General features: G+C 34.3%; 1 protein-coding gene across 2 annotated transcripts; it reads left to right on the top strand.

Annotated features, from left to right (window-relative positions):
- The first annotated feature begins 58 nt into the window (after positions 1 to 58).
- On the top strand, positions 59 to 23,493 carry E2f1 (E2F transcription factor 1). 2 transcript variants are annotated; one of them, XR_011108830.1, is made up of 11 exons: positions 59 to 393; positions 753 to 958; positions 7,278 to 7,441; positions 7,800 to 7,996; positions 12,327 to 12,568; positions 13,468 to 13,573; positions 14,220 to 14,328; positions 16,798 to 17,045; positions 17,409 to 17,519; positions 20,603 to 20,772; positions 22,986 to 23,493. XR_011108830.1 is itself a non-coding variant. In XM_068772174.1 (10 exons), the coding sequence occupies exons 2-10, from the start codon at positions 755 to 757 to the stop codon at positions 20,710 to 20,712; spliced, it is 1,491 nt and encodes a 496-aa protein (XP_068628275.1). In that variant the 5' UTR covers positions 420 to 552; positions 753 to 754; the 3' UTR covers positions 20,713 to 23,493. The 2 variants fall into 2 exon arrangements, 1 of the variants encoding a protein (XP_068628275.1); XM_068772174.1 differs by lacking the exon at positions 59 to 393 and adding an exon at positions 420 to 552 and having other exon boundaries at positions 20,603 to 23,493.
- Positions 23,494 to 24,325: the final 832 nt, after the last annotated feature.

Raw genomic sequence — 24,325 nt, forward strand, 5'->3', positions numbered from 1 at the left:
GATCGGCGTCCGCTGGGGGTTGCTTGGCCGGCCGCTTCGCGCCTGCGCACGCAGTTCGCGCCACTGCTACGTCGCTTGCAAGCCAGATGTTCTGAAAAGCTTACTGTCGTCGTTACATTGCTCTTCATTTTTATTTAATAAATATAAAATGCGGAATAGACTAATTATTTTGTATTTTCTAATTAGTGAAGTTTACAGTGAATAAATTAATATGTGTCCTATTAATTGTGACATTTAACTGAAATTTATTGGGCTCGATGTCCACGAGTTCACTCGAGACCAACAAAGCGGCGGACATTTTATTTTGAGTACTCGATAATGTAGCGTTTGCGTCGAAAACATTAAATGTCGTTTTATGGTTCTCAATTCGGATATCGTTCGCTTACACCTTTCGTAAGTATTACAAATAATAAATGGGTATTTTATAAATTTTTTTGGTGTGTATACGTATCATTTTTGGAGCGGTTAAGCTTAGGAATTACCGCTAGGTCGTCGATATTTTGGGGAAAATGTCGTTGAAAAAGTGACGTAAGCAAAACTGGACACATGCAGGTAATGCTTTGGACCTTGTATATTATGTAAAACTTATTATAATTTATATCGACCCACTCCGCTTTGGAGGCTTCTCACCTGTGATTTCCGCGCGCGCGGCGCCCCTAACCTCTTTACTAATTTAATTGAGATGATTACGTTTCATCTTTATAAAAATATCCCTGGATAAGTATGCTTATGTATATATATTTTTTGAACAGCGATGCCGAGGGGGGTGAAGCGAGGGCAGGCGGAGGGCGAAGCAGAGGTGGTGGTGCGCGTCGGGGCGTCTCCGTCGCACACCACGCTACTGGACGACAGCCCCAACCAGCCCATCAGCTATCACCTTCTCGACCATGGCTATGGAGCCACGCCACAACACCAAATTAGGCGCGAGGCGCCCACGGCACCGCCGAAGACGTCCGAAGTAAGTTGGTACAAGTTTATCCATTAAATCAGCCTTATTACAGCATTTTTCATGAAGTGGAGATAGAAGTGCAAATAGAAAGGATTTCAATCAACTGGATTATATGCTGTTCATGTCTTTTCATTGATGAATGTTTATCTAATTCTGATAGAAACACAGTTAGTTATTGATGATAATATCAATGTATGTACTTGTAACATATGGGATTATCAAACAGTTTGCATAAGCCAAATTCAATGATTTCTCATAAAATAGTATCAAGTTTTCTTTCAGCTTATATTTTCATAGAGAATAGATAGAGATGAGGTGTAATTCACAAGTCCTTGTTTGTTGCTTTTAAGTTAATGCATTTTTAAGAAAATAGTGGCAAGTTAAGTACATTTGTATGTTGAGTGATCATGGTAATCTATAGAGGCATGTACAGGAGAAAGTTGGTTACTAAATTATTTTACTTCTCCTCAATGTTTTAATTTGCAAGATTTTACATTTAGTGTAATTAAATAAACTAAAATAAAAGGGAAGATTTATTTATCTCACAAATAGTAATGGATTTCATTACATCAATGAAATATGTGTGATTGTAATCAAAGTAATAATTCAATTATTAATAAGTTTCTAACATTAAAACACAAAAATGTTTATAGGTTTTCTATGGTGTTCATTCAAGATGAAAATTCTTCAACATTTGCATAGTTTCTAATTAAAATATTAAATCTAATGTGTCTTAATTAAATCATTCCATAGTTTCTTAATCACTAACTTAAATAAATTAGGTAAATTTATCATTAGAGTGAACTAAAATAAATTTTAGTACATAATATCAAAGATCCAAAGAAATATTGAAATATGGCGGTTATAGGTTATTTCACAACATCATACAAGAAAACGTTGTAACTGATGTAGTCCAAGATTTTGTTCTTTTTTGATCACTAGTGAGGTCAAAGACTGTATCAGGTTAATGAACTATATGATTAAGATATTGCTTAATCATTGTGTCAAAATACTAGTGTTTAGGTGTGATAGGTTCAGTTATAGTTTATTCCATATAAATGCAATAAAAATGTGTCTAATTACAGGCAAGTTTTTAATAACATGATTTAGATAGTTCTCACTATGCATCTGATCTGTTAAGGCAGTGAATAGGCATTTATTTTATCAATTTGATCCTAAGGATTATAATAAAAATTATTATTGTTAAATAAAGCTCTATCTTCTTGTGATAAAAGATTACTAATGCTTTTGATTACATATATGTAATATATATGTAATGCTATAGCATTCAATAGATATTTTTAGATGGCATGTTCAATAAAAAGCTTAGATTTTCTATACCAAAATTGTTTGTAATTGCTGCTATGCTATGTATGCCTATAGCATATGAATTTTAATCAAATATTGAATATTTTTTATTGTGTATTCCAGAATTTAAAATGAGCTACATAACTTTCTATGCCTTTGTTGAAATGCTTACTAATATATACTGATACAGTTCAACAATATTTTGGTCTTATCTTAAAATGTAACACAAATTTTGTTTCCATATCAAATTCCAGTCTTCAGCATTAAAAGTATTATAGTTACATGTATTGTAGATATGGTGTAATCATATAACTATGATATTATTATGAGTTGATAGGTTATAATTTTTGAATAATAACATGATTTGTTAAAATGTATGTTTATTAATTCAAAGCATTGATCTTAGCCTTGGACAATCCCTTTTAAGGTTTGTTTTTTTATGAACGTGATATGAACGAAAACAAGGTAATTATTTGTTGGCTTTAGGTTATAGTTTTTTTTTTAAGTTGAAAATAATTCAATAATAATTTGTGGACTTGCAACAAATTCTTCTGGCTTTAAGTAATTTAAATGGATATGATAGCTTGTGTAAGAGTTTAGGGCATGTTCTAATTAATGTCTTCCTATTCTAATAATTCCTAGTTCCTTATTCTAACAGTTTAAACAGAGGTCACAATGACATCATACTTTCTTCTGACGTAATTTTAATGATAGCCAAATTGTGCGACGCGTGGGCACGGTGGCAAGTAGTGAGACTAATTACTGTTGGGATTGTATAGTTTTCAACAAAAAACAAATGTTGTTCATATGTTAATAATTGTTTTGCTACACGACATGCGAAAACAGCTGGAGGTCTAATCTTAAAACTTCGTTTTGTGAAAAATAATTTAAAAATAGCTACGGACAAGTGTAGTGCGACACATGTCGGCAGCTCGTCGCTTGTGTGATCACCCCGACGCCATGTGGGTATCCCATGGGGTCACGTGGCCAGGTACATTGCGCAATTCAGTCAATGCCCTCTCCCCGTCGTAATCCTTCTTATTCAAGGGGAGACTTACCCCTTGCGCAACTAACGGCGGAATAACCATTAAATCGATCCTTGTAAAGTTTTATTATTCAACAATCGTGTATCTTTTAGTTGGCGTACATTTCGCCTATCAATAATTAAACATGATAATCAGAAGGGTAAAATTATGTTAATGGCAAATTTTAATCGCAGGGGTCGATGGTCTTACGGCGAGCCCGCTAGCACATCTGCTCCGGTTTACTTAGAAGCCGGCACATATGCGTATAGACTTTGAGACCCACAGTTCAGCGAATTAACAATAGAGCGGTTTGTTCGCTATTAATAATAACAAAAATTTTCGAGATAAGGAATTGGCATTCTTTTGCCGGAGGTCCCTTCCGTGAGCTCGGCTTTTGTGTAGATTCTAATTTATGTCGTGCATTGTGCCGGTAGGTACCCTCCCCACACACTTCCTTAAAGGGGGCTTCGGCCCCGCTGTTTGAAATTGAATTTGTTGCATCGGCTCATTGAAAATGTCTCTTGCATCCATCTCCACGCGCTCGTCTACTATTTTAATTTACTTGCAAATTATTTATAATTAATTCATTTACATTGTCTTATATATTGTCGTGAATACTAAAATTTAGTGACGAACGGATTGAAGTGCATGGACTGTGTCTACAACCTGAGATATTTTAAAAGCTTCCATGTGTGTATTATTCGAGTATCTGTCTTAACAAATGACGTTAATTTTTAACGTAAGTAGATTATTTTATTTTTATAACCAGAACAAAGACATTCGACTTATACATACTCGTATACATTGTATATTTCTATAGCAGTTGTTTCGATGACTTGTAAAGCAACGCATAAAAAAAAGTTTTTTTGTTAAATTTCTAACTATATCATATTTCCGATATGAAGTTATATTTAATTAGTCTTAAACACTTATTCGCGTGTCCGTTTAATAATGGAATGAGTTATTGACAAAATCCCTGTGCCCTAATAGATGCTTTCGATGTTATACGATTTTATTATTCACACGGTACAACAGCACATTGCGTTCTAAACGGATAAGTGGAGATTTTTTATTAAAATACATTTCTGTCAAAAACCTTTGTCATTTATACAGGGTTAGGTACTAGGTGCAGAAGCTTTAAACAGTTGAATGTGTGTGCGTGCTAGCTCATTTGATGTCAATTAATGTACGGTACACCCTATCCAAATATCAATGGTTTTGAAAATAAATGACGTATTGCGTAAAAAGCATTTTCTAAGCTTGGATAAACCCCATATTAAAATTAATTATTGTTTAATATCTCCGCAGACTCTGTACTACCAGAAGTGATTGGGCTATCGCATTCGAGTAGAGAAGTTACATTAATGTAACGTATAATAGTGATCACTTTATATAGGATGACTCGACATTGGCACAAAGGCAGCTTCTTGCTGATAAATGATCTATACTTTCACCCCTTTTAAGTTTTAAAACCAATCATTCAGTATAATTCTTGTACCGTTATCTTTTCCTGCTCTGGTTAGCGTCGCATGCCATTAACTATTTATAGGTTTTAAATTATTATTAAAAAAAAAATTACATATTAATGTTTTTTTATCTCACGTGAAAATTATGCTTATTAATCCACTTTAATAATCCATTCATAGTAATCACCGTCACCATATCTACGACAGTCGACAAGCAAGTTTGGCATTCGCACCGTATTGTCTGAACCAGTAATAATGTTAAGGTCTTACACGACTCCGAATATTGCTTCGCGTATTTAAACTTCTGATAAAACGAGATACACGTGGTGCGCTCAAGAGAACGCGGGATTATAATCAAAAAGCACCCCCATCACACGGGCCTCAAATGCCCAGATCGATAACGGAACAGTAGGGGTGCACTGTGAAGCTTCAGCTATTGCTTTATTCAGTACGTAGCCCAACGTTGCTGCGACGCTTTAAGCCCATTATATATACATATCACGAGACTTAAGGCATATGTATGTTAGTATTTGCATGTATTATTTAATAGGTATGTTTCTCATATAGTATTAATTATCTTTATATATATGTACGCTTTTATAGTCTTTTTAAATTACTTTCGTCCGTTCTTCTCTGGTCTCTACGGCATTTTATTCGAGCAGGTGGTAGATTCAACTTGACGTCAACATGAGTTGTTTGTTATACATCGTATGTTGAATAATTCTTGAATTTGAATTCAGAGACTTGAAATTTGCTAGGAATATTTCTTTCGTCGAGTAGAGTTCATAGAAGACAGTTCCACCAATGGACGTTGTTCGCGTTATTTATAAAAAAAAAAAATGTTTTCAAACCATAGGTCTTATAGGTATTAGTGAGACCGGAAAGTAATGTCGTTTCTGTCGACATATTTTACAGAAAAACCGATTGACGTTTACCGCTCCGACATTTAAAATTTATATATTTGATGGCAAAAGGTTTTTAATAACGAAGGTGAATATATTGTTGATTAGAAATAAGAACTTGATAAAAACGACATTACTTTCCGGTCCCCCTGATATATAAATTGTCCAGAATAATTTTTTTTTCAAAAGTGAAAGAATTCTATTATGTTACACCCACAAAATGCATTGTGGGCCACGCGAAGCGCGATGGGAACAGCTAGCTTTTTTTAAAAAAAATCTAGGTTAAAAGGTGTTTGAAGTAGATTTTGTATTATTGAATATACACTGTCTTAAACATCAATATAATGCCACGTCATCGTTATAAGCTTTGAACAAATCTTAGCCGTCGTTTGACACCGCGGTTACTTCCGTTAGCGCACCACGTAGCTCATATCCGCTAATTTTAATATTTTTAAATAATATACCTACAACTCTGTTCATCTGTTATTTTTGTCAAAAATAATAGCAGCATTTATTCAAATTGTCTATTGTTTATTTTGATAATGTAGGTTAGTTTTGTTTCAATATTTCTATGATTTTCTATGATTTGATAATATTTCTATAATTTTCAATATTTACATGAAAAAAATGACATAGTGCTTTTGTTTCTTTAGCCTGTACTTCTCAGATTTGAGGCCTTTAATCCGAAAAGGCGGTAGTCTCAACTTTGACGTCAATAAGAGATGTAATACATCTTACATATGTTGAATAAAGAATTTTTAAATTTGAATAATCGAATTTCAGTACATAATAAAGAATGTTTCTTAATGAACATGTAGCGAATGTCTTTCGTGTGTTTAATCTACGCCTACAATAACTACTGCCATGAAAAGGTATGAAGATAGGGAGAGCGTTATTTACGCCAAAAACCCGAAGATTAATTTAAAAAATCACACATTTAAAAAGTTTCGTAAGGTTAGCGTTTCACGTTTTGACACAAGAGCTCAATTTTTCGAAAGTAGAACTACGCCTCAAGCCCAATAAAGCATGAGATTACTCTATTCTTACATTTCTCTTAGAAAGTTAGCATCTAGATTATAGGTTGATTAGTTATAGGAGTAAAAGTTTAAAATGGTAAATGTAGAGCTTTCATTAGTTAGTTAAAAGCTGTATAGCTTTACACCTATTTATTATTTACTAATCAGCCCTGTACAGTGATCAATCTGAAACATGTTGCATTAATTTGTTTTTTAAATTCTTATTCTTCATTATCCAAGTTCTAGCATTACAAAGGCAAGAATGAACAATAATTAATTTTAGTATGTTGTAATCCGATTTTTGTTTTTACGCAAAACGTTATTTATTACTTCTGTTAATTTGGATTTTTGTATAGGTAGTAGTGTGCCCTGCACAAAATGTATAATTTGTGGAATATTAATTGACGGCAAATGAGTATGTCCCTAAGATGCCTTTGAACCTATAACCAATCATCACATTTCAGTGATTTCTTCTTATTGTTATGATTGACAGTAGCGTAAGCTGTAGAAGTTCTCTACCATAGCAGTTAACGAGTCCAGATTCGGCCCTTCCCGGCACCTTTTAATTGTAATGCTAACCGCGTTTCTAACCAACCACGAAACTTGTGCAGGCGGTGAAAAGAAGACTGAATCTGAATGAGAGCAGTTCGGGCAGTCAGGGGCACGTGGTGCCAATGAAGGCAGACTTTAAAACTCCGAAACAGAAGCGCGTCAAAGTGCTCACTCCCTACAGCCGACCGTCCAGTTCTATGAAAAAATACACAGAACGCTCCAGGTACAATATTTTTCATCGAGGTAGGTAATTTTATTTTATGAACCGATGTAGTAAATAAAAAGGACCCTAAACATGAATTGTTTAGGGACATTGTTTAGCATTTTTGTTGTAGAGAACTTTCACGTCCGTCGAGTTCAATGACTTACATAACTGGATTAACAAATTAGAAACTAGACTCCATAATTAATTTTTACCAAAAATGAACGATAGTTAGAATTTATTAAAAAAAACCTCAATTTACCAGTCCGTTCCTGGGCGTTTTTCTTGGTATATCTGTGATAGGTTAGGTTAATGACTAAAACCGATTAATAATGAATAAATAGTTAATTTTAATGTAGTTTCTGGAATATTGTTTCAGGTTTGACACGTCGCTAGGTCTACTCACTAAAAAGTTTGTTGAACTTCTCAAGTCCTCTCCGAACGGGGTGCTCGACTTGAATATCGCGGCGGAACAGCTTTCAGTTCAAAAGCGGCGCATATACGATATCACAAATGTTTTAGAAGGCATAGGTATATTAGAGAAGAGATCGAAAAATAACATCCAGTGGAAATGTGGTGAGTTCATTGTTTGTTTTTTAATTCAAAATGTCTTTATTTGACTAGGCATTTGCACGCGCCTTTGAATCAATTATTTTAACATTTGTAGTATGCTACTATTGGCTTTGAATGCTGGTTTAGAGAGAAGAATCGGTCAGAAATTAAACAGTTGCACTATTCAAATGATATTTAACGATGTTTTATGCATACTTTATAAACCATGTAAGAAACCAAATCAAGCTGCACACATTTCGATTAGCTAAAAATTCTTGAATGCAGATATTTTTTTCAAAGGATAAGATTATTATATGTTTTTATTACACTAAAATGTACATTTTGATTGTTTCTTTACATTTGATACTTGGTTAGGTGCGTTTGGTGTTAACTTTAGATGTAACTCACGTGTTAAAGCGTCGGATTGGTACGCGGTGTCTGACATAATATACGTCACGTTGTAGCTAAAATGGCAGGCGCTGGTAGTAAAGTAATTAATTCAGATTTAGTACTGGTATCGGTTTTCTTTGCCACGTGTACTGTTGTTGTATTAACTTTTGTTTTGTCCCAGAACCACCATTTAGTATATAAAAGATTATGTGATAATTGGTTGCCAGAGTTTTCGCGTATATTCTTTAATAACGAGAGTTCCAATAAGAGGTACAGTTTTCAAGAAACTAAAAGAGATAAATAAAATAATATATAATAATAAACTTCAAATTAAAAATATCTTAATTCAAATAAGCATTTAAACGCACTTTTGAATCTTCAATTACTTTAAAATTAGTAAGTTACCGTCGGTTCTGAACGCAGATCTGCTGAGAAGAGCCGGCCAGAAACTCAAAAAAATGTTAATTCGTAATTTAATTCTTTTATGTATTTTTATATCGTTCTAAGTAAACAGTACCGGGCCTAATAAGTGTCATAGTTTGAGTTGTACACGTGAGAGACACGCGGTACGTATTGCACCTTGTGTGACGTTCGTTGCCTCGAGTGTTGTTACAGTGATAGAGGGTTAGCGCCATCTGCCTGGGGCACCTTTAAATAAAGCGATGCTTTTTAACTTTCCCACGTTAATGTTTATTCTATTATAATGTAAACAGGTTTGTCTGCAGCCAACGCCTGTACACGTAAACTCAGTTTACAGTGTGTGAAACTGTACTTTCTACTTTTTATTTACGATAGGGGCAATTGCGGCAAATGCATGTTTTAATATTGGTACGTTTTCTCACTAATGTTAAGTTAAATGAATCATACATACTATTATATACTTTTGTGTGATTTTTACGCCTTTAATGCATAATGGTAATCAAATAGATATGAACGTAATAACAGATTACCGCTGTATATACTATTGAATCTCGCGAAGTTAAGTAAAGGATACCAATTTTTTGGTAGCAACTAAATGTTGTATTTATATTTACAGGATGATTAATTGCTCTTTTGCTATTAATTAATGTATTGTATACCCTATCTAAAGGTCAATGCGTACAGAAATAATAACGTAATGATAAAATAGTAGGAAAAAGCTTTTTCGAATTCCGAATAAGCACTTATTAAAATTATTATTGTTTACTATCTGTCCTTGCAGACATTACTGCCAGAATTGACTTTTCGCATTCCGATACCAAAAATGTATTGTAAATATATTTCATATGATCACTTTACGCAGAGGCTAAAGCTTTTACATCCATAACAAATCATTCGATATGTTTAAAACTCAATTAAAAGAGCTATTTTATTATTATAAATGATATTCTAAATACAGCTTTTACGTTACATACAAATTTTGTCTAAAATAAATGAAAGAGCATGAGCTGTTTTATTGTAACAAAAATACAAATTTATAAAGATTATCCAAAGAATCGTCATCGATCATCTGTTTTTCTTACATAACACAAATTTGTTACATGTAACTTAATTAACACCGGTCTCAAATTAGTCTTCACTTGCCAGAGTATAATGTAATTTTGCAGTTTGACATAGCATATCATGAATTGTTCTATGCGTTTAAATATTAGGTTTTTGCATCATGACATGATAGCCTTTATTCTAGATGGTAATCTAATATGATTATTGATTATTGAGTCTGAACTATAAGCTTGAAATGTATCCAGGGAAAAACGTGTTTATTACACTAAAAATAAAAAAGGAATGTAGGATACCATGTGCAGTAGAAGTTTGATTAGTTTGTGCACATATATACTTGTATTTTGGGATTAACAATGTGAAAAGTCAGAATTGTGGCTTATTTATAACCGATGAGGTGTTAGAGCTGTCTAACTCAACAGCTTTGTTAGAAATTACTTTGGATAGAAAGCTCCAGTGGAACCCCATCACTCAACAATCACCAGCAGACTTTGCTCGGTCGTCTTTGCTATTTAAAAAGTATGACACTTAACGAACGTAAATACAATAAGACTCTTATATTTTAGTTATTTTTATAGCATCTTACGGTATTTTATTATGGGGCAGTACCGTGGAAATAAATTCTATATTTATTTTACAACAAAGAGCTACGGACTATTTATAACCTAAAAACTAGAGATTCTCTGAAAGTAGTTTTAAAGAAATTGGTATATTAACGGTTGTTTCTCAATATATATTTAATAATATTTATACACAATAATATTTAAAATCTCAACTAAAATATAAAGAGAGACACGAGGTAAATACAAGAAATAAAAAATATTCCTAATATTTAAATTTCGTGTTCAAAAAGTTCACAAATCTTCCATGGGTCTGACTGTATAATACGCATATATAATGAAGTTCCACACCATATCCTAGATCGTCTTTTTCTTAGTTTTCAATCTAAAATTAAAAGTGTAATATCAAATAAATAACGATGAGGGATTCAAGAGTTAACTAATAACTCATGAATCCTGATCGAAATGTGTGGACTGTTTAGCTTCTCAGCAGAACAGCGTTTGGAACTGGTTGTAGCTTTCTGCTGAAAATGTTAAAATAATCGACGCTTCAAAAGTGCATGTAAATGCCTACTTGAATAAAGATATTTTGAATTCACATTTGATAGTCACAAAAAAACTACTCTCATCGCTCTAATATGTTCATAAGAAAATCACATAATTTAATTGTGCTATGCTGGTAGCATAACTATTGAGAAATGTAAGAGTGGAGTCCATACAACAGCGAGTTCAATTCAGGGTGGGCTCGTACATTTTTTTGAATTAAGTAAGATCTTCACTAACGGTGAAAATAATCAACGAGAGGAAAGCTGTATATCTTATGTATCAACATCCACCGATCCCCTGTCGCGACATATTAGTCGGGGACCCGCAAGTAATGTCGTTTCTGATGACATATTTTACAAAAAAACCGATTGATTTTTTTACCGCTCCGGCATAGAAACTTTGTATACTAGATGGCAAAAGGTTGATAAAGCAGGTGAATATATTGTTTATTAGAAATAAAAACTTGTTAAAATTTTCGTGTGTATTAACTTAAGAAAGCGACGGATCATTCGGAATGGGTATTTAAAGGTGTTTGATGATAAATGAGCTATACATTTACACCTTTGACATAGTGACATAGTGACCAGTTGAAGGTATATTTTGAGACGCAATGGTGTCCAAAGATTTGTGGTTAAATTATGAAATGATAGGTTACGGGGTGTGGCGAGGGCTATGATATTTTACTACATTTTTAATGCGAACGAACAGTAGGTATGTGGATTACAGCCTGCATACACTGAATATCAAAGGTTTCCAAAGAAGTCCAGGTGGACTTCTACAAGTCCACGGGAGACAATAAGGCGTCTATTTTGGCGTAATAAAAAAACGAAGATGTATTATGAATCTAAGTAAGCAGGATCCATGAAAATTTACCTGCCTTCGATGGTGAAGAACTAAAATGTCGGCTTGACTTTGCCTTTCGATATAATTTTAAGAAGTTTAGCTTTGTTTACCAGTAACTTCAAAAACTTTCCTACTTTATATTTAGTACGTGTCGTAAGTCGAGACTTACAAAACGTCGCCGTCCGTCCGTAACGCTTGTTCAGACATACAAAAGGATGAAATATGATTTGTGGTGTGTTTGCAATCTAGCTTGAACAGTTTGATTTTTTAAACTTCCATATTTGATATAATCATATTTCTGTTACATAGTTTTGGGAATATAGTAGAGAACTTAGTATCTTAGTGTTTAGTTAATTAGGTTCTGTGTAATATCTTCATTTCAGTTAGAGTAAAGGCTTCCAAGTTTTACATGATGAGCAATAATAATTCTTTAATTTCAGCCAAGAGACGTCCACTGTGAGGCAAATAGGCCTAATCGAAGACCTATAAGCTATAGCTATGACAATAAGTTAATCCAATGGTTATGGTGTGTGCAGGCGTGGGCGGCGGTGCGGGCGAGGAGCTGCGCGCGCGGCGGTTACGGCGCGAGGTGCGTGCGCTGGGCGTGCACGAAGCACGTGTGTCTCGTGCGGTGACAGTTGCTGAGCTCGCACTCGAACGCCTTTCGGCCGACCATGGCGCGCTCGCCTACATCACCTACGCGGACCTGCGCTCCATCGATGATTTCAGAAATCAAACTGTCATACCTATTAAAGCGCCTCCCGATACTAGGCTTAGCGTGAGTTATGTTCAGCCTCTATAAACATCATCATCACAACTAATTCTGTATACCCAAGACTCGATTTCATCAAGCTAGATCTCGTCCTTTAGACACTGTACACGCTTTTACAAGAGTATCCCACAAAGTGTTCAGAAGGCTTATAATTTTAGCAAGATTTAGAAAAAGTTGCTAATATTTACTACCACTGTGAATGAATTCATAAAAGATAGCACACCTTGAGAATGATGTGTTCGCTCCCAGACTATATGAATGTACAAAATACAAATGCATAGGTCGCTGAGTTTCTTTCACCTATTCTTCTCAGGTACCAGCGGCCATCTATTCTGCGCTCCTTGTGGCCTGCCCACGGCTACTTGTACATGAGAATAAGCTGCACCTCGTAGGTTACTTTCGTTTGTCTACGGATCTTACTCCTGATTCGATCTCATAGAGAAATCCCAAGCATAGCCATTTCAACGTGTAGTTGAACGACTGTGAGCTTGCTAATGAGATCTGGAACTTGAATTATAAACAAAAGAATAATGACTTCTAATAGTGGGAGATGTAAATGCACCATCTCTTTTCCCAGATACATTTTTTGGTAGACTCTTGTGCGGCGACTATGTCTTCTGCCAAACTGTTCATGAACACTAAACTATGTTGTGATGATGCCAACTAATAATGGTTACAGGATTTTGAATTTTTAAAGAGCTGAGCAGAATATCATTAGTAGCAACTTTTAACTTCAATAATGCCTTCTGTTTCAACAACAGACAAAGTCAATATCTTAAACAGAAGTAAATAAATCCTTATTTGAAGCAATTACATAATAACACATAACATATACATTTAGAGTTATTACTAAAAATTTCAATTTAACAAAAATCTCAGTAATTTGAAATATTTTTCGTTTTCAGGTACCTCATCCCGACGAAAAAGGCTACATGATTCATTTGAAGTCAATGTCGGGAGAAATCGAAGTCTACCTCTGTCCTAAAGAGAGACCTTCTTCACCACCCCCATGTAGGTTTTCAATACATATCTGAACAATAAAAGTCTGGTTAAATGTTTTCATGAGAAATAGACCATAAAAGTTTTTTTAGTCCTGACCTTTGCATTAATTTGTTATCACATCACAAATACAAAAAAAATTAGACTGATTTGTTTATTAAACAATGATTATATTTTTGATTAAAGTAAATATCGCTTATTTTGTTCATTAAATTGGGTAGATTAATAGTTTGACGACTATTGCGCTTTCATATTTCAAGTTCAATCAAGTTAAGCGCTGTCATATCTGTAAAAGTGTATCTCTGCGCGCGAGCAAATATTTTGCCGCTCTTCTGTTTTCTTAAAGAAAGTATGTCCTTTAAAGCATAAATAGCGTTTTTAATCAGTTATAACACATGAAACACCTAAAAGCGAAATCAATCGTATTTCCATTTCTCTATATCTTTTTTAGTTTTTAAAATTTTGGGGGCTAACAAATTAGAAAAGCATTCTATTATGATATCTAATTTATCCACAATACTTTTGGAATGCACTGGGATTTTGATGGATAGCTTGCGAATGGTTAATAGAGATTTTTTTTGCCTATCTTCGTCCCAAAACAATACATAAACGCCTCTTCTAACATGATTGTGTCCTAACATGTAATTTTGATTAACAGCAGGCATGTTGCCATCGGACCCGCTGTTAGAAGACGACAAGGCACTACTAGCGCCACTTATAGCTCAGCTGCAAACTCTACCTTCGAGTTCTATCACAGCAGATTTTACGTAAGTACATCACTTTTTGGATACATAAATATATTTAATCTCCATTTACTGTGGTCACGGCATAATTTGGGAACAACTTTACAAGAACTAATTTTATGTACAAGGTAATTTCATAAAAATTGGGCTGAAATTTGAAAAACATCAGAGTATTAAAATAGAGATTGCAAAATTAATGTTTTTATTTACAATCTATAAACGAAGTGATTATTGTAAAATATGTTACATTATTTTTCCTATTTGAAAGCGACAGGACAGTAACCTCGGGTATATTTTTAATTACTATATTTTACTTGCGAGAATGAAGAAGTTTATATTCTTTTACAACTTCTCTCAGTGGTAATGCTTACCAAAATGGTAGTTAGTTGGCAAGTCCAGTCGGATCAGCCCGTTCGATCTGAGTTTGATTTGGAATGATTTTTGGAATTTGATTTGTGACAGCTCAAGCCAATATTCCTTCTCGGAAGCTCTTGTGGTCAGGCCATTCCATGGAGAGTCCGTTCACGCGATCTAAGTGTTTAGCTTAGGTGATAGGATGTAGGTAGTGGATGTATGTAGCGACCCGCGCCGAGTCTCTTTAAGGTGTCGTCTTACTACTAAAAATGGGGTTTAGGTTATGAATCACTTTCGCCCTGCCCTGACTGTTAATTCAAATATGGCCAGTGACCATTTTTTTGGTACCAAAAAAAAAAAAAACAAACAGCTTCTACAGTTTTGGTCTAAACTATAATGTGCTAATTGTTCCTCATTCTCTCGTTAACTAAAGATGTATTAGTTCGTTTACTCATACCGTCTTTAATGTAACCATATAGTAACCGACTGCCCGTGTTATTACTTAATATTTTTTTGCTCTTAGGTTTAATGTAGGTAGCATAAAAAACGGGTACTATGCGTTTCAACTTTAAACTGCGGGTGGTTTATAGATTATTTTAGTTTTATAACGCCATTGCTATATAAGGCTGTTCCGTAACACGCAGGGTTTAGTAGTAGTATAGCGATAGTTGTGGAATAAATAGCTCTCCTTAGTGTGTGTCGTCTATAGAATCTAACCTTTATATGTGACCTAGTGCATCGAATGCTTAAAGTTAATAAAAAACGAATTAAAATCTTGAAGTAAGTAATAGTGAACTTTTTAATTAATTTCACAATATGTAGCTGAAAACTATCGCGATAATTAATATTCATAATACAATGCATATCGCGAGCACTATTTAAAAGTACGAAATTACTACACTCATTGAAAAATATAGTGATCTTTGTAAATATTTCGTGAACATATAAAGATTTTATAGAATAGTAATTCTAAAACATTAAATACCTAGACATAAAAGATCGGGTAAGGAAACAAAAAGAATATAATTTTTTATCGTCATACGTATTTAACTCAATATGTTTAGATCCGTTTTCTTTTTATTCTCTCTCGAATATATTTAGTTTACGAATTGTTTTTCCGATTTGACGGTAGAAATTTGTTTGATCAAACAAAAATATCCAACAAACACTTAGAATGATTTTTTAATTAAAAGAAAATTATCCATGACTAAGAAGACTGTTGTCTGTTATGCAACTTCGGAACAAACCAACTGGAACTTAGCGTAGCCTTACTTCATTCATGCAATTTGACCGCTCTTAATATTCAACTCTACTTACTGGTTAACATGATGAGGAATATAGTCACTATATAACAAATTTAGTGGATTCAAGTAGAGGTCATAGAAACGTGGAGTAATCTAGCCGATACGATATACCTCCTCGGCATGCTTTAATCTGTCGACGAATTTTACGGCATCAAACTACCCGCATCGCTGTTTTGTAAATTTTTATTAGGCCATTATTACATCTAAATTAAAATTAGGATGTGTCCATATTTTAGTTTAATACTACCCGAACGTACTAAATTTGATCAGAAACGCACCGCCGCGTTTAGCAGTTAATTGTTTTGAAACGACTGTAATCCCTGGAAATTAGACTATGAACGTGACCTAGTGCATTTTATACCTGAAAATAAAAATATGAAAGTGATTATTGAGAAATATATGATATTGGACGTGTAAATTAATTACATAGTACATAGTTGAAAATAATAGTGATAATCAATATTCGTAACGCAATGCGATTTGCGTTGTGGGTAACATTTAAAGGTTTGAAATTGCTACTCTCACTCAGAAATATTCGAGACGAGTTGCATGAGTGATGTGCCGCGTCCTCTGCCACTACAGGCGAGCATTTCTTCTAGCTACGTCGCTGACTAAAGCGGATCCCCTCATTTTTTATTCGATCTCGTAGTAAAGGTGCGCGCACAGCTCTCTCTCCATTGCTCTTTGAGTGACCTTAAGCCTTTCTTTTAAGGCCCACTAAACAACCACGTATTAGTGGTGTAAATAATCACTGGCAACATATACTGGTCAATTTAATCCACATTTTTCCGATTGTTCACGACATCTTGACTTGACTTGATCACTTTGATTACAGAACACCAATAAAACGTGAGTGTGAAGAGGTTCCACTAGCATCGCGGACTCTGGTGGTGCGCACGCCGTGTGTAACCGACCCAACGCTGCCGCTGGCCGCGTCGATGGGAGCTACGCTCAGCACGACGCTCGGCACGGCGCATGGCTCGACGCTCGGATCGACGTTCGGCGCGACGCTGGTCTCCACTCCGTTACGGCCTACGTCCACGATTGATCCGACTCAATCGCCCACAATGTCCACACCCGACAGTGAGTATAAAACATTCTAAATAAATATAATGTTATTATAAAAAATAGTAGACGGTACTAGGAAACTAGCACAGGCCCCTATTCGCTGGACGAAGTTACAAAACTCTGCAAAATGACCATGAACAACTACTTAAGATTTTATAAAAATAAAAAATTGAACGGGAGGCTGATATGCTTGGCAACTGACCTCAGTCATGAGGATATAGTTTGATTTCTCTTACAAATCTTAAAGAGAGTCTTACAGAGAGAGGGAGAGAGACAAGACGAGACTGATTTACATCAATGTTTCTGAAATAATGTAGTTTACGTAAAAATTGACTTAATTGGATACTGGAAGTTTAAGGCGAGGTGTACTTTTTGCAGTCGGTAGTGCCCGGGGTCGTCTCCGTAATGCTCTAATAGCGGACAGCGACGACTTTGCGCCCATAATGGGCGGCGGTCGCTTTCAGATGCAGACTGAAGATCAGGAGTCAGGTATGGACTTGTTTAATCAACATATTATTGTAACTGCGCCCTCATTTCTTTTCCGGATTCTAAAGATCTGTTATATTCATAGTGAAGCATGAATGTAATTTAGTTTGCGATTCAAGATTATTTAGACCTTTTATGAAAGGTCTAATCATTTTAATTTGTTTTCGATTTAGTAAATAGATTTTGTATTAGTTTTGCATGGAAATAGATTAAAAAGTCACCATGTGCAACTAACAGGCCTGTAATTACTGTGATAAGCATATTTGATTTTTTGCTTTAAACTAAAATATTATTGGTGAAAAAAATGAGTAATATGATGGTGAAGGTACAAATTAAAAACCATCAGCTAATAATGATCTATTTTGGGAATAGGACAACCGAAGAGTACATTTGCTTTACATTCATTTTTACTGCGAATATTCTAGATCTAACTACTAAAACGCTTCCGAAATGCTGCTGTTCATATTGGTGATGGAAAAAAGTAAAAATGTGATTTTCATTGTGAATATTGATTACAAATAACTACTTATTATTTCTTTAGATTGGCAAATGAATAATGACCTACATTAAGGGCTATGTAAATAATCAAGCAGGGGTATTTTGTAAACGTATTTAATTTCTTTTGTTAAATTCTGTACAAAAATAAAACTTGCAAGCGAAGGCGTAGCTGTTACAGGTGTTGAAAGTAGTAGCATCAGTTTGGATAGAAGAGAGAGGGGTGGTCGCGTCTTGCGGCTAGGACTCGGGCTGCGACTTGTGTGTCACCGTCACATCACAGTCAGAGTTCTAGCTGCACGGCGCGAGCGATCGGCTCGCGGAAGATGTACTGCCGACGGCACCGCGCCAGGGAGCTCGCGCCCGCGGTGCGCGCACTCACGGCTGTCGTTTGCATGCTTCTGTGTTGTCCGTTTCATACTCATACTTCACACTCATACTGGCTTTCCTCATACTAACTTGTTAACTGTTGTGTCGCTGATCAATTGTCGCTTGAGACGGACCTTCACTTGTTCGCTGTTCCCTCAATCAGCAGTCAGTTTAATGCAATTTTTGTACATTATCCCTCCCTGTTTTGTCAAAAATAGCATTGAATTTTTTAAGTTACAAAATATTTTTACTTATTAATATAACTTTTTATACAAGTTTTTAAACCTCGTTTAAAGCTATAGTTTCCGTCTCAAGCAACTTAACTTTATTATCTATAATTATTTAATGTTTTTTCATGTTTTTCTTCTGAGTGTTGTCGAAACTTTTTGTACTTTATTTGAATTTTACACATAGCACAATATTAAGCAGTATAAATGTATTATGATTTAATTCTGTTATTATGATTAAACCCTGTGTTTCTAATTCTCACAAGCTAGAAGCATGATGTTTTCTGATTAAAGATACGTCCTGGTTTTATCTTGTGAAGGGTCAAAATTTTTGCATATTAACATAGAGTATATCTTTTTATACTTCACTTATGCAATATTTATGCAACCACTAGTACAAAAGTTATTATTATATCATAAAAAAATGCAGGTTGTAAATTATTAGGTATTAAAGAAATGAGATGAAAAATATTAAGATGTTCAATTCATGTCACTAGTAAATAAAACATATTAATTTAATTTTCTTTCAATATTTTCATTCATTGTATAACTTATTACACATTGAGTCAGCAAATTTCTAGAGAGCACAAGGACAATCCTTGCTCGCGCACAACCTGTGCCTGTAGCACGACTTGCAACTTCGTTACATTCATCTTTAGCTTACTTACGACTACTTTTCTCTTTCCTTAGTCGCAACGAGCCTCGCAGACTTTCCATTCTTGGTTTTTAAACAAATCCCGATCACTTGCTTAATCATTTCATGTCGATCATACTTTCTATAATCATTGTACATACTTTGGGTGTGAGTGCGGTGCGGGTTTTGAGCCAAGTGTGGAGACTGGGATAGTGGGAAGTGTGGGATTGGGATTGTGGGAATCAAGGGGGCGTGTCGCGAGCTGTTTCCCGTGCGGCTCCAGTGCTTACGTGTAGCACCATGGGATTCAGCTCACGGCGGCCCCCACTAACAGCCAACTCATCTACTAATACCACCGTAATGCCACCATCGATCGTAACAACGCTCTCATCCTCTAACAGCGTCCTGCACTACTGACTGCGACTCCTTTTGTGGTTCACTTCAAAATATCGTCTCGATATTGTTTCGCTGATATTAAATTCTTCGCCTCAGTAAAACATTTCCCAAGTTACATTTTTTCTATTTGACTGTATAAATTTAACCATAAACAAGAGATTTCTTTAAAGTTTTAAAAAATAGTTTTCATACAATTTTTATTAAATTTGAATTCTACAATGTGGAGACGAAATTTCGATTTAATTGTATAGCAAATAATTTTGAAAAGCGAAATCTTACATTACAGTCAAAACAATGGATATTAACGTTTTTGCTGATAAATAATAATGCTTTTTGTACTGTTGTAATGAATTGAATTAGCTTCGCCTATCAAAATGCTTGCAACTTTGTGTCTTTGAATATACAGATTACTTGAGAACATTTATGAGTATAATTAAAATTTCCGATGTTACTAAAATTTGTTCTAGTTAAAAATATGTAATGTTTTATCACATTTCACATGTAAATAAAAAAATTAGATGCCTCAATGTAAATTACAAATTGAATATTACAAGTTTTCGTAATGGGCTTTTTAATTATATTGTTCATTTTAATGGTATAAATTGGAAAAGAACATAATATATGGTTTTTAAATTTCTCCAAATAATATTTCATGTATGGTTATATAAACTATTACAATGTGTTATTCAGAAAAAAATACATAAGGAATTTTTATGTATGTATAAAGAGGAATTAATTTGAAATGGCTAAATGAATGATTGTATTGTAATATGAGACCATTTGACTTTTTTTAAAATCTGTGAATCGATAATCTATTGCTTAAAGAATATAATAGATTAAGTTTTGAATTAATTTTGTATTTAATATAATAAATAAAATTGTGTTTTAAAAGAGCTAAAGAGAAATGTTTTAACATTTTTGAAATTAATAACAAGTTGTAGTGGAAATGGTCATTTGGTTTGCAGAGCCCCTGGAACCGTTCCTGGCATTGGAGCCTCCGATGTCGGGTACCGACTACGGCTTCTGCCTCGATCAAGACGAAGGGCTGTCAGAACTTTTCGATTTCGAGTTCTAGCCGGACAGACAGTGCTAGTGGAAATGTGGTGCTGTGTTTGCTAAGGATTGTTTGAACGAGGTAGGACTATATGTTGGTATGGCACATGGTAACGTACAATTCGGATTGCGCTAAGGATACTTTGTTATGTGAAATCCGAATGACTTCACATATAAAACCAAAAACAGTGTTTTCAATGTTTACCGAACTTTGATAAATTTTCTACAAAGATGATTAAAGTATTAAATGCACAGAAATTGCATTCAAACTAGCTTTTGCATTATCATAGCAGTGCAGTGTACATGTGCGGGAAACATGTCAATTCACACAGTGTCACAAACCATTTGCTAACATTTTCGCGCAGTTTGTTTTGTATAGTTTGTCTGGATTTATCATCCATGTAAAAAAAAAACATTAATTTTGTGTAATATTTTTATATTGCAAATTTATACTACTTGATGGATGCGTTATATAATTATTGCAGTTTGTAAATGTGAAAGACAAATTATATAATTCATACTGCAAAAAAAGAAGGCAATTATGAAGCGTGGTACATAACTATTTATATATTTATATAAAAAATTAATGTTTTTACTATTTTGTATGTTTCCGAGTATCACAAATACATAGGTCTTCTTTTTTATTTTACTTAACCTTTTTGTGTTTATAAATAATACTATACCATCCATATTTGATTCGTGCCGCAAACTTTTCATGTTGTAAAATTTTAATGGTCATTTCTAACTAATGATTTATTTTGTGTTTATTATGATTGATTAGTAACAACAGCAGTCTTTTTCAATTAAGATATAATTCGGGTATTGCAGTAAGCTAACGAGATTTTGTTATGTTACAAAAATGCGCGTAATCCTGGAGCAACGCTTCCTCTTTATACTGTCAATAAGTTTGAATTTTTGATTAATATTTATTATATTTTCTGTGGTTACATTTGTTTCACATACACTTAGAAGCTTGTTCATGGAAATACGTCATTCATTACTAAAATGTAAGTTGAGAGAATTTATAATCTTTAGTTTCAAGGATTAGTCCTGTTAGGGATTAGAAACATCCTTTAATTGGTACCATTGGTGTTACGGCGCATTTCGAGCTATAATTTTTCAGTATTGAAAATAACCTACGTCCTGGCCCTTAGGCTAACAGAGGGGATTACATTACACTAAATAAACTTGCGTTTGCATATTACACATCGTCTATTAAAGAATTTGGTTATATCATCTGATAGTATTTGTACATGCAGGTGTCCCATAAAAATTGAAATCGAAATCTGGCGATGGGCAAGTTAAAAATGCATTTCAATCATTTTAAAAATAATTTACGTTCATCATCGTATCATCATAATCACCACCATAACCACCACCATAATTATCATCATAACCACTACCATAATAATCATCATCATAATCACCACCATAATTATCATCATAACCATCATCATAACTATCATCATAACCACCACTATAATTATCATCATAACCACTACCATAATAATCATCATCATAATCACCACCATAATAATCATCATCATAACCACTACCATAACATCATCACAATCATCATAACAATCACCACCACCACCACCATCATCACTAACACAATCATCACCATATTTACTACCATCATCAACATTTCCGTGGAACGTCCTCTTCTGGGTACAGGCCTCCTCCATAGGTTTTCAATGAGAACTATGGGGTTATTGCCATTAATCATACTTAATTAATCTTATGCACCTTGTGATGTCCTATCTTTTTTATGACTACAAATTATATCTTTTCTAATTTTTCTTTATTTATTTTCACATTTATTTTCACTTTCATATTATCGTATGTAAACCTTTCTATTAATGAAATGGTCTGATTTTAAAAGAAAACCAACCGTATCTTTGAAATACCATGTACTCGAATTTTATTTAAACAATTATAATCAACGGGTTTCATAAAAAATATACGATGCAATCTTGTCAAGTGATCTCAAACGATAGCGCTTATTTTTTTTTATTTTATCGAATTTGTATCTATCTGTTTATCTATCTTATTTATTAACCGTGTCTCCCGATTTCGACGTGACTTTGTTTTATGGGATAACTTGTTTATGCAGGCGTATTAGCTAGAAGACGCTAGAATTATCAAAATATTAAAAGCGGATATAGATAATCTGTTTTTCAGTATCGTAGCTCTGCAATGTGATAGGGAGTATGTAAATGTACATACTATGTACAACACACACACCCAAATACACTTATTTAGTTCCGTCTCTTTCTGTTCTCCTAACGGCAGGTCCGTGTGAGCGGTTTGAACGTGCAGGCTGCGTCCACTGTATATACCCCGCTCAAAGACCGGGCGCGGCATGCCCTGTGTACATATTATGTGTATGTAATGAACGGTGATATCTTAGCGGCCTTCGATTTTACTTGTAAAGCTAGCTCTTAGTGTCCCGTTGTAATAGCGACCGCACGCAACATGCTAGGAAATTTGAACTTTCGTCACATGTACATAAAGAGTATTTGTTTGTTCTCTTACTGGAAGGTTTAAATTCCTAGTTGCCTTGCATTGCGTCGGATAATTATTTAAATTGCGTGTTACTGGCTCGCATTGTGGTTTTCTCGTATTCAATTAATTCAATCAAGGAGTGTTTTGGTACAGAAAAGCTACCAATACCCCTAAGTATATTCTTCATATTATTATATGTTGACGTGGGTACGGATGTTCGAGTAAGTACGCATACTTGTGGCTCGGCGACCTAATAAAATTTATACTTCTTTTAGTAAACTTTGAAGCCGTATAATTAAAAACCAAAAAGTTTAGATTTGAAATTGATAATTCCAGAAGTATTTGTTTTATAGTGTTGTTTATCATAACAAAGATATTAATGTAAATGCTAATTATTCAAAAGAACTAAGCAAAAGATATTTACGATTCCGTTAAATATAGTAAAGTTAGATGAAGAAAAATTGTCAATAAGATAATATTTAAATTGAAAATTATTTATGAATTTATATTTCCTAAACTAGACTTGTTTTGTGTTTAACATCACGTTACAGTATGAATGTCAGCGCGCGTGTCGGCGAGATGAGTAAGTATGCGAACTTTTGCACGGACATCTGTCACTTCAGTTAGATTTGTATTCCACATAAGTTTTACTTCTAAGTTTTATTTCCAATAAACATTAAATGCGACGGAAGCCACTATGCGATTAGCAAATTGAGTATTTTGCCAAATATATCAATGGTCCTATCGAATTTGGTGTTTAGGCTTGTTTTATGTTCGTTTCGCCATTGTAAATACCATCGAGTGGGGCGGGCACGCGGCTCCTATAATTTCCCTTATGTGTTTAAGTACAAAGTGCAAAAGAGAAACCGTCTCGTAGGTCTGTATTGTAATGTAAGTGCATTACCCGCGCGGGGCTCGCGCGTCCCCGCCTCGCGACCCCGTGTACAGCACAAATTTCATTGTAAAAAGGAACCTTATAAGTAAGTGCATATCAATATAAATTTAATGTTAGATCTAATTTGAAAGCATGTGGGAGCAGTTTGATACATACGGGTCAGCGTTGTTCGGAACTTGTTGCACCACCCTTTATAAATAATTTATTGCAAGTATTGTTTTTTGATTTATCT

The sequence above is a fragment of the Battus philenor genome, unplaced genomic scaffold (assembly GCF_028537555.1).
Source record: "Battus philenor isolate CCGP_79_NKW_IND1 unplaced genomic scaffold, ilBatPhil1.0.hap1 SCAF_5, whole genome shotgun sequence".
In the NCBI taxonomy this organism is placed as follows: Eukaryota; Metazoa; Arthropoda; class Insecta; order Lepidoptera; family Papilionidae; genus Battus; species Battus philenor.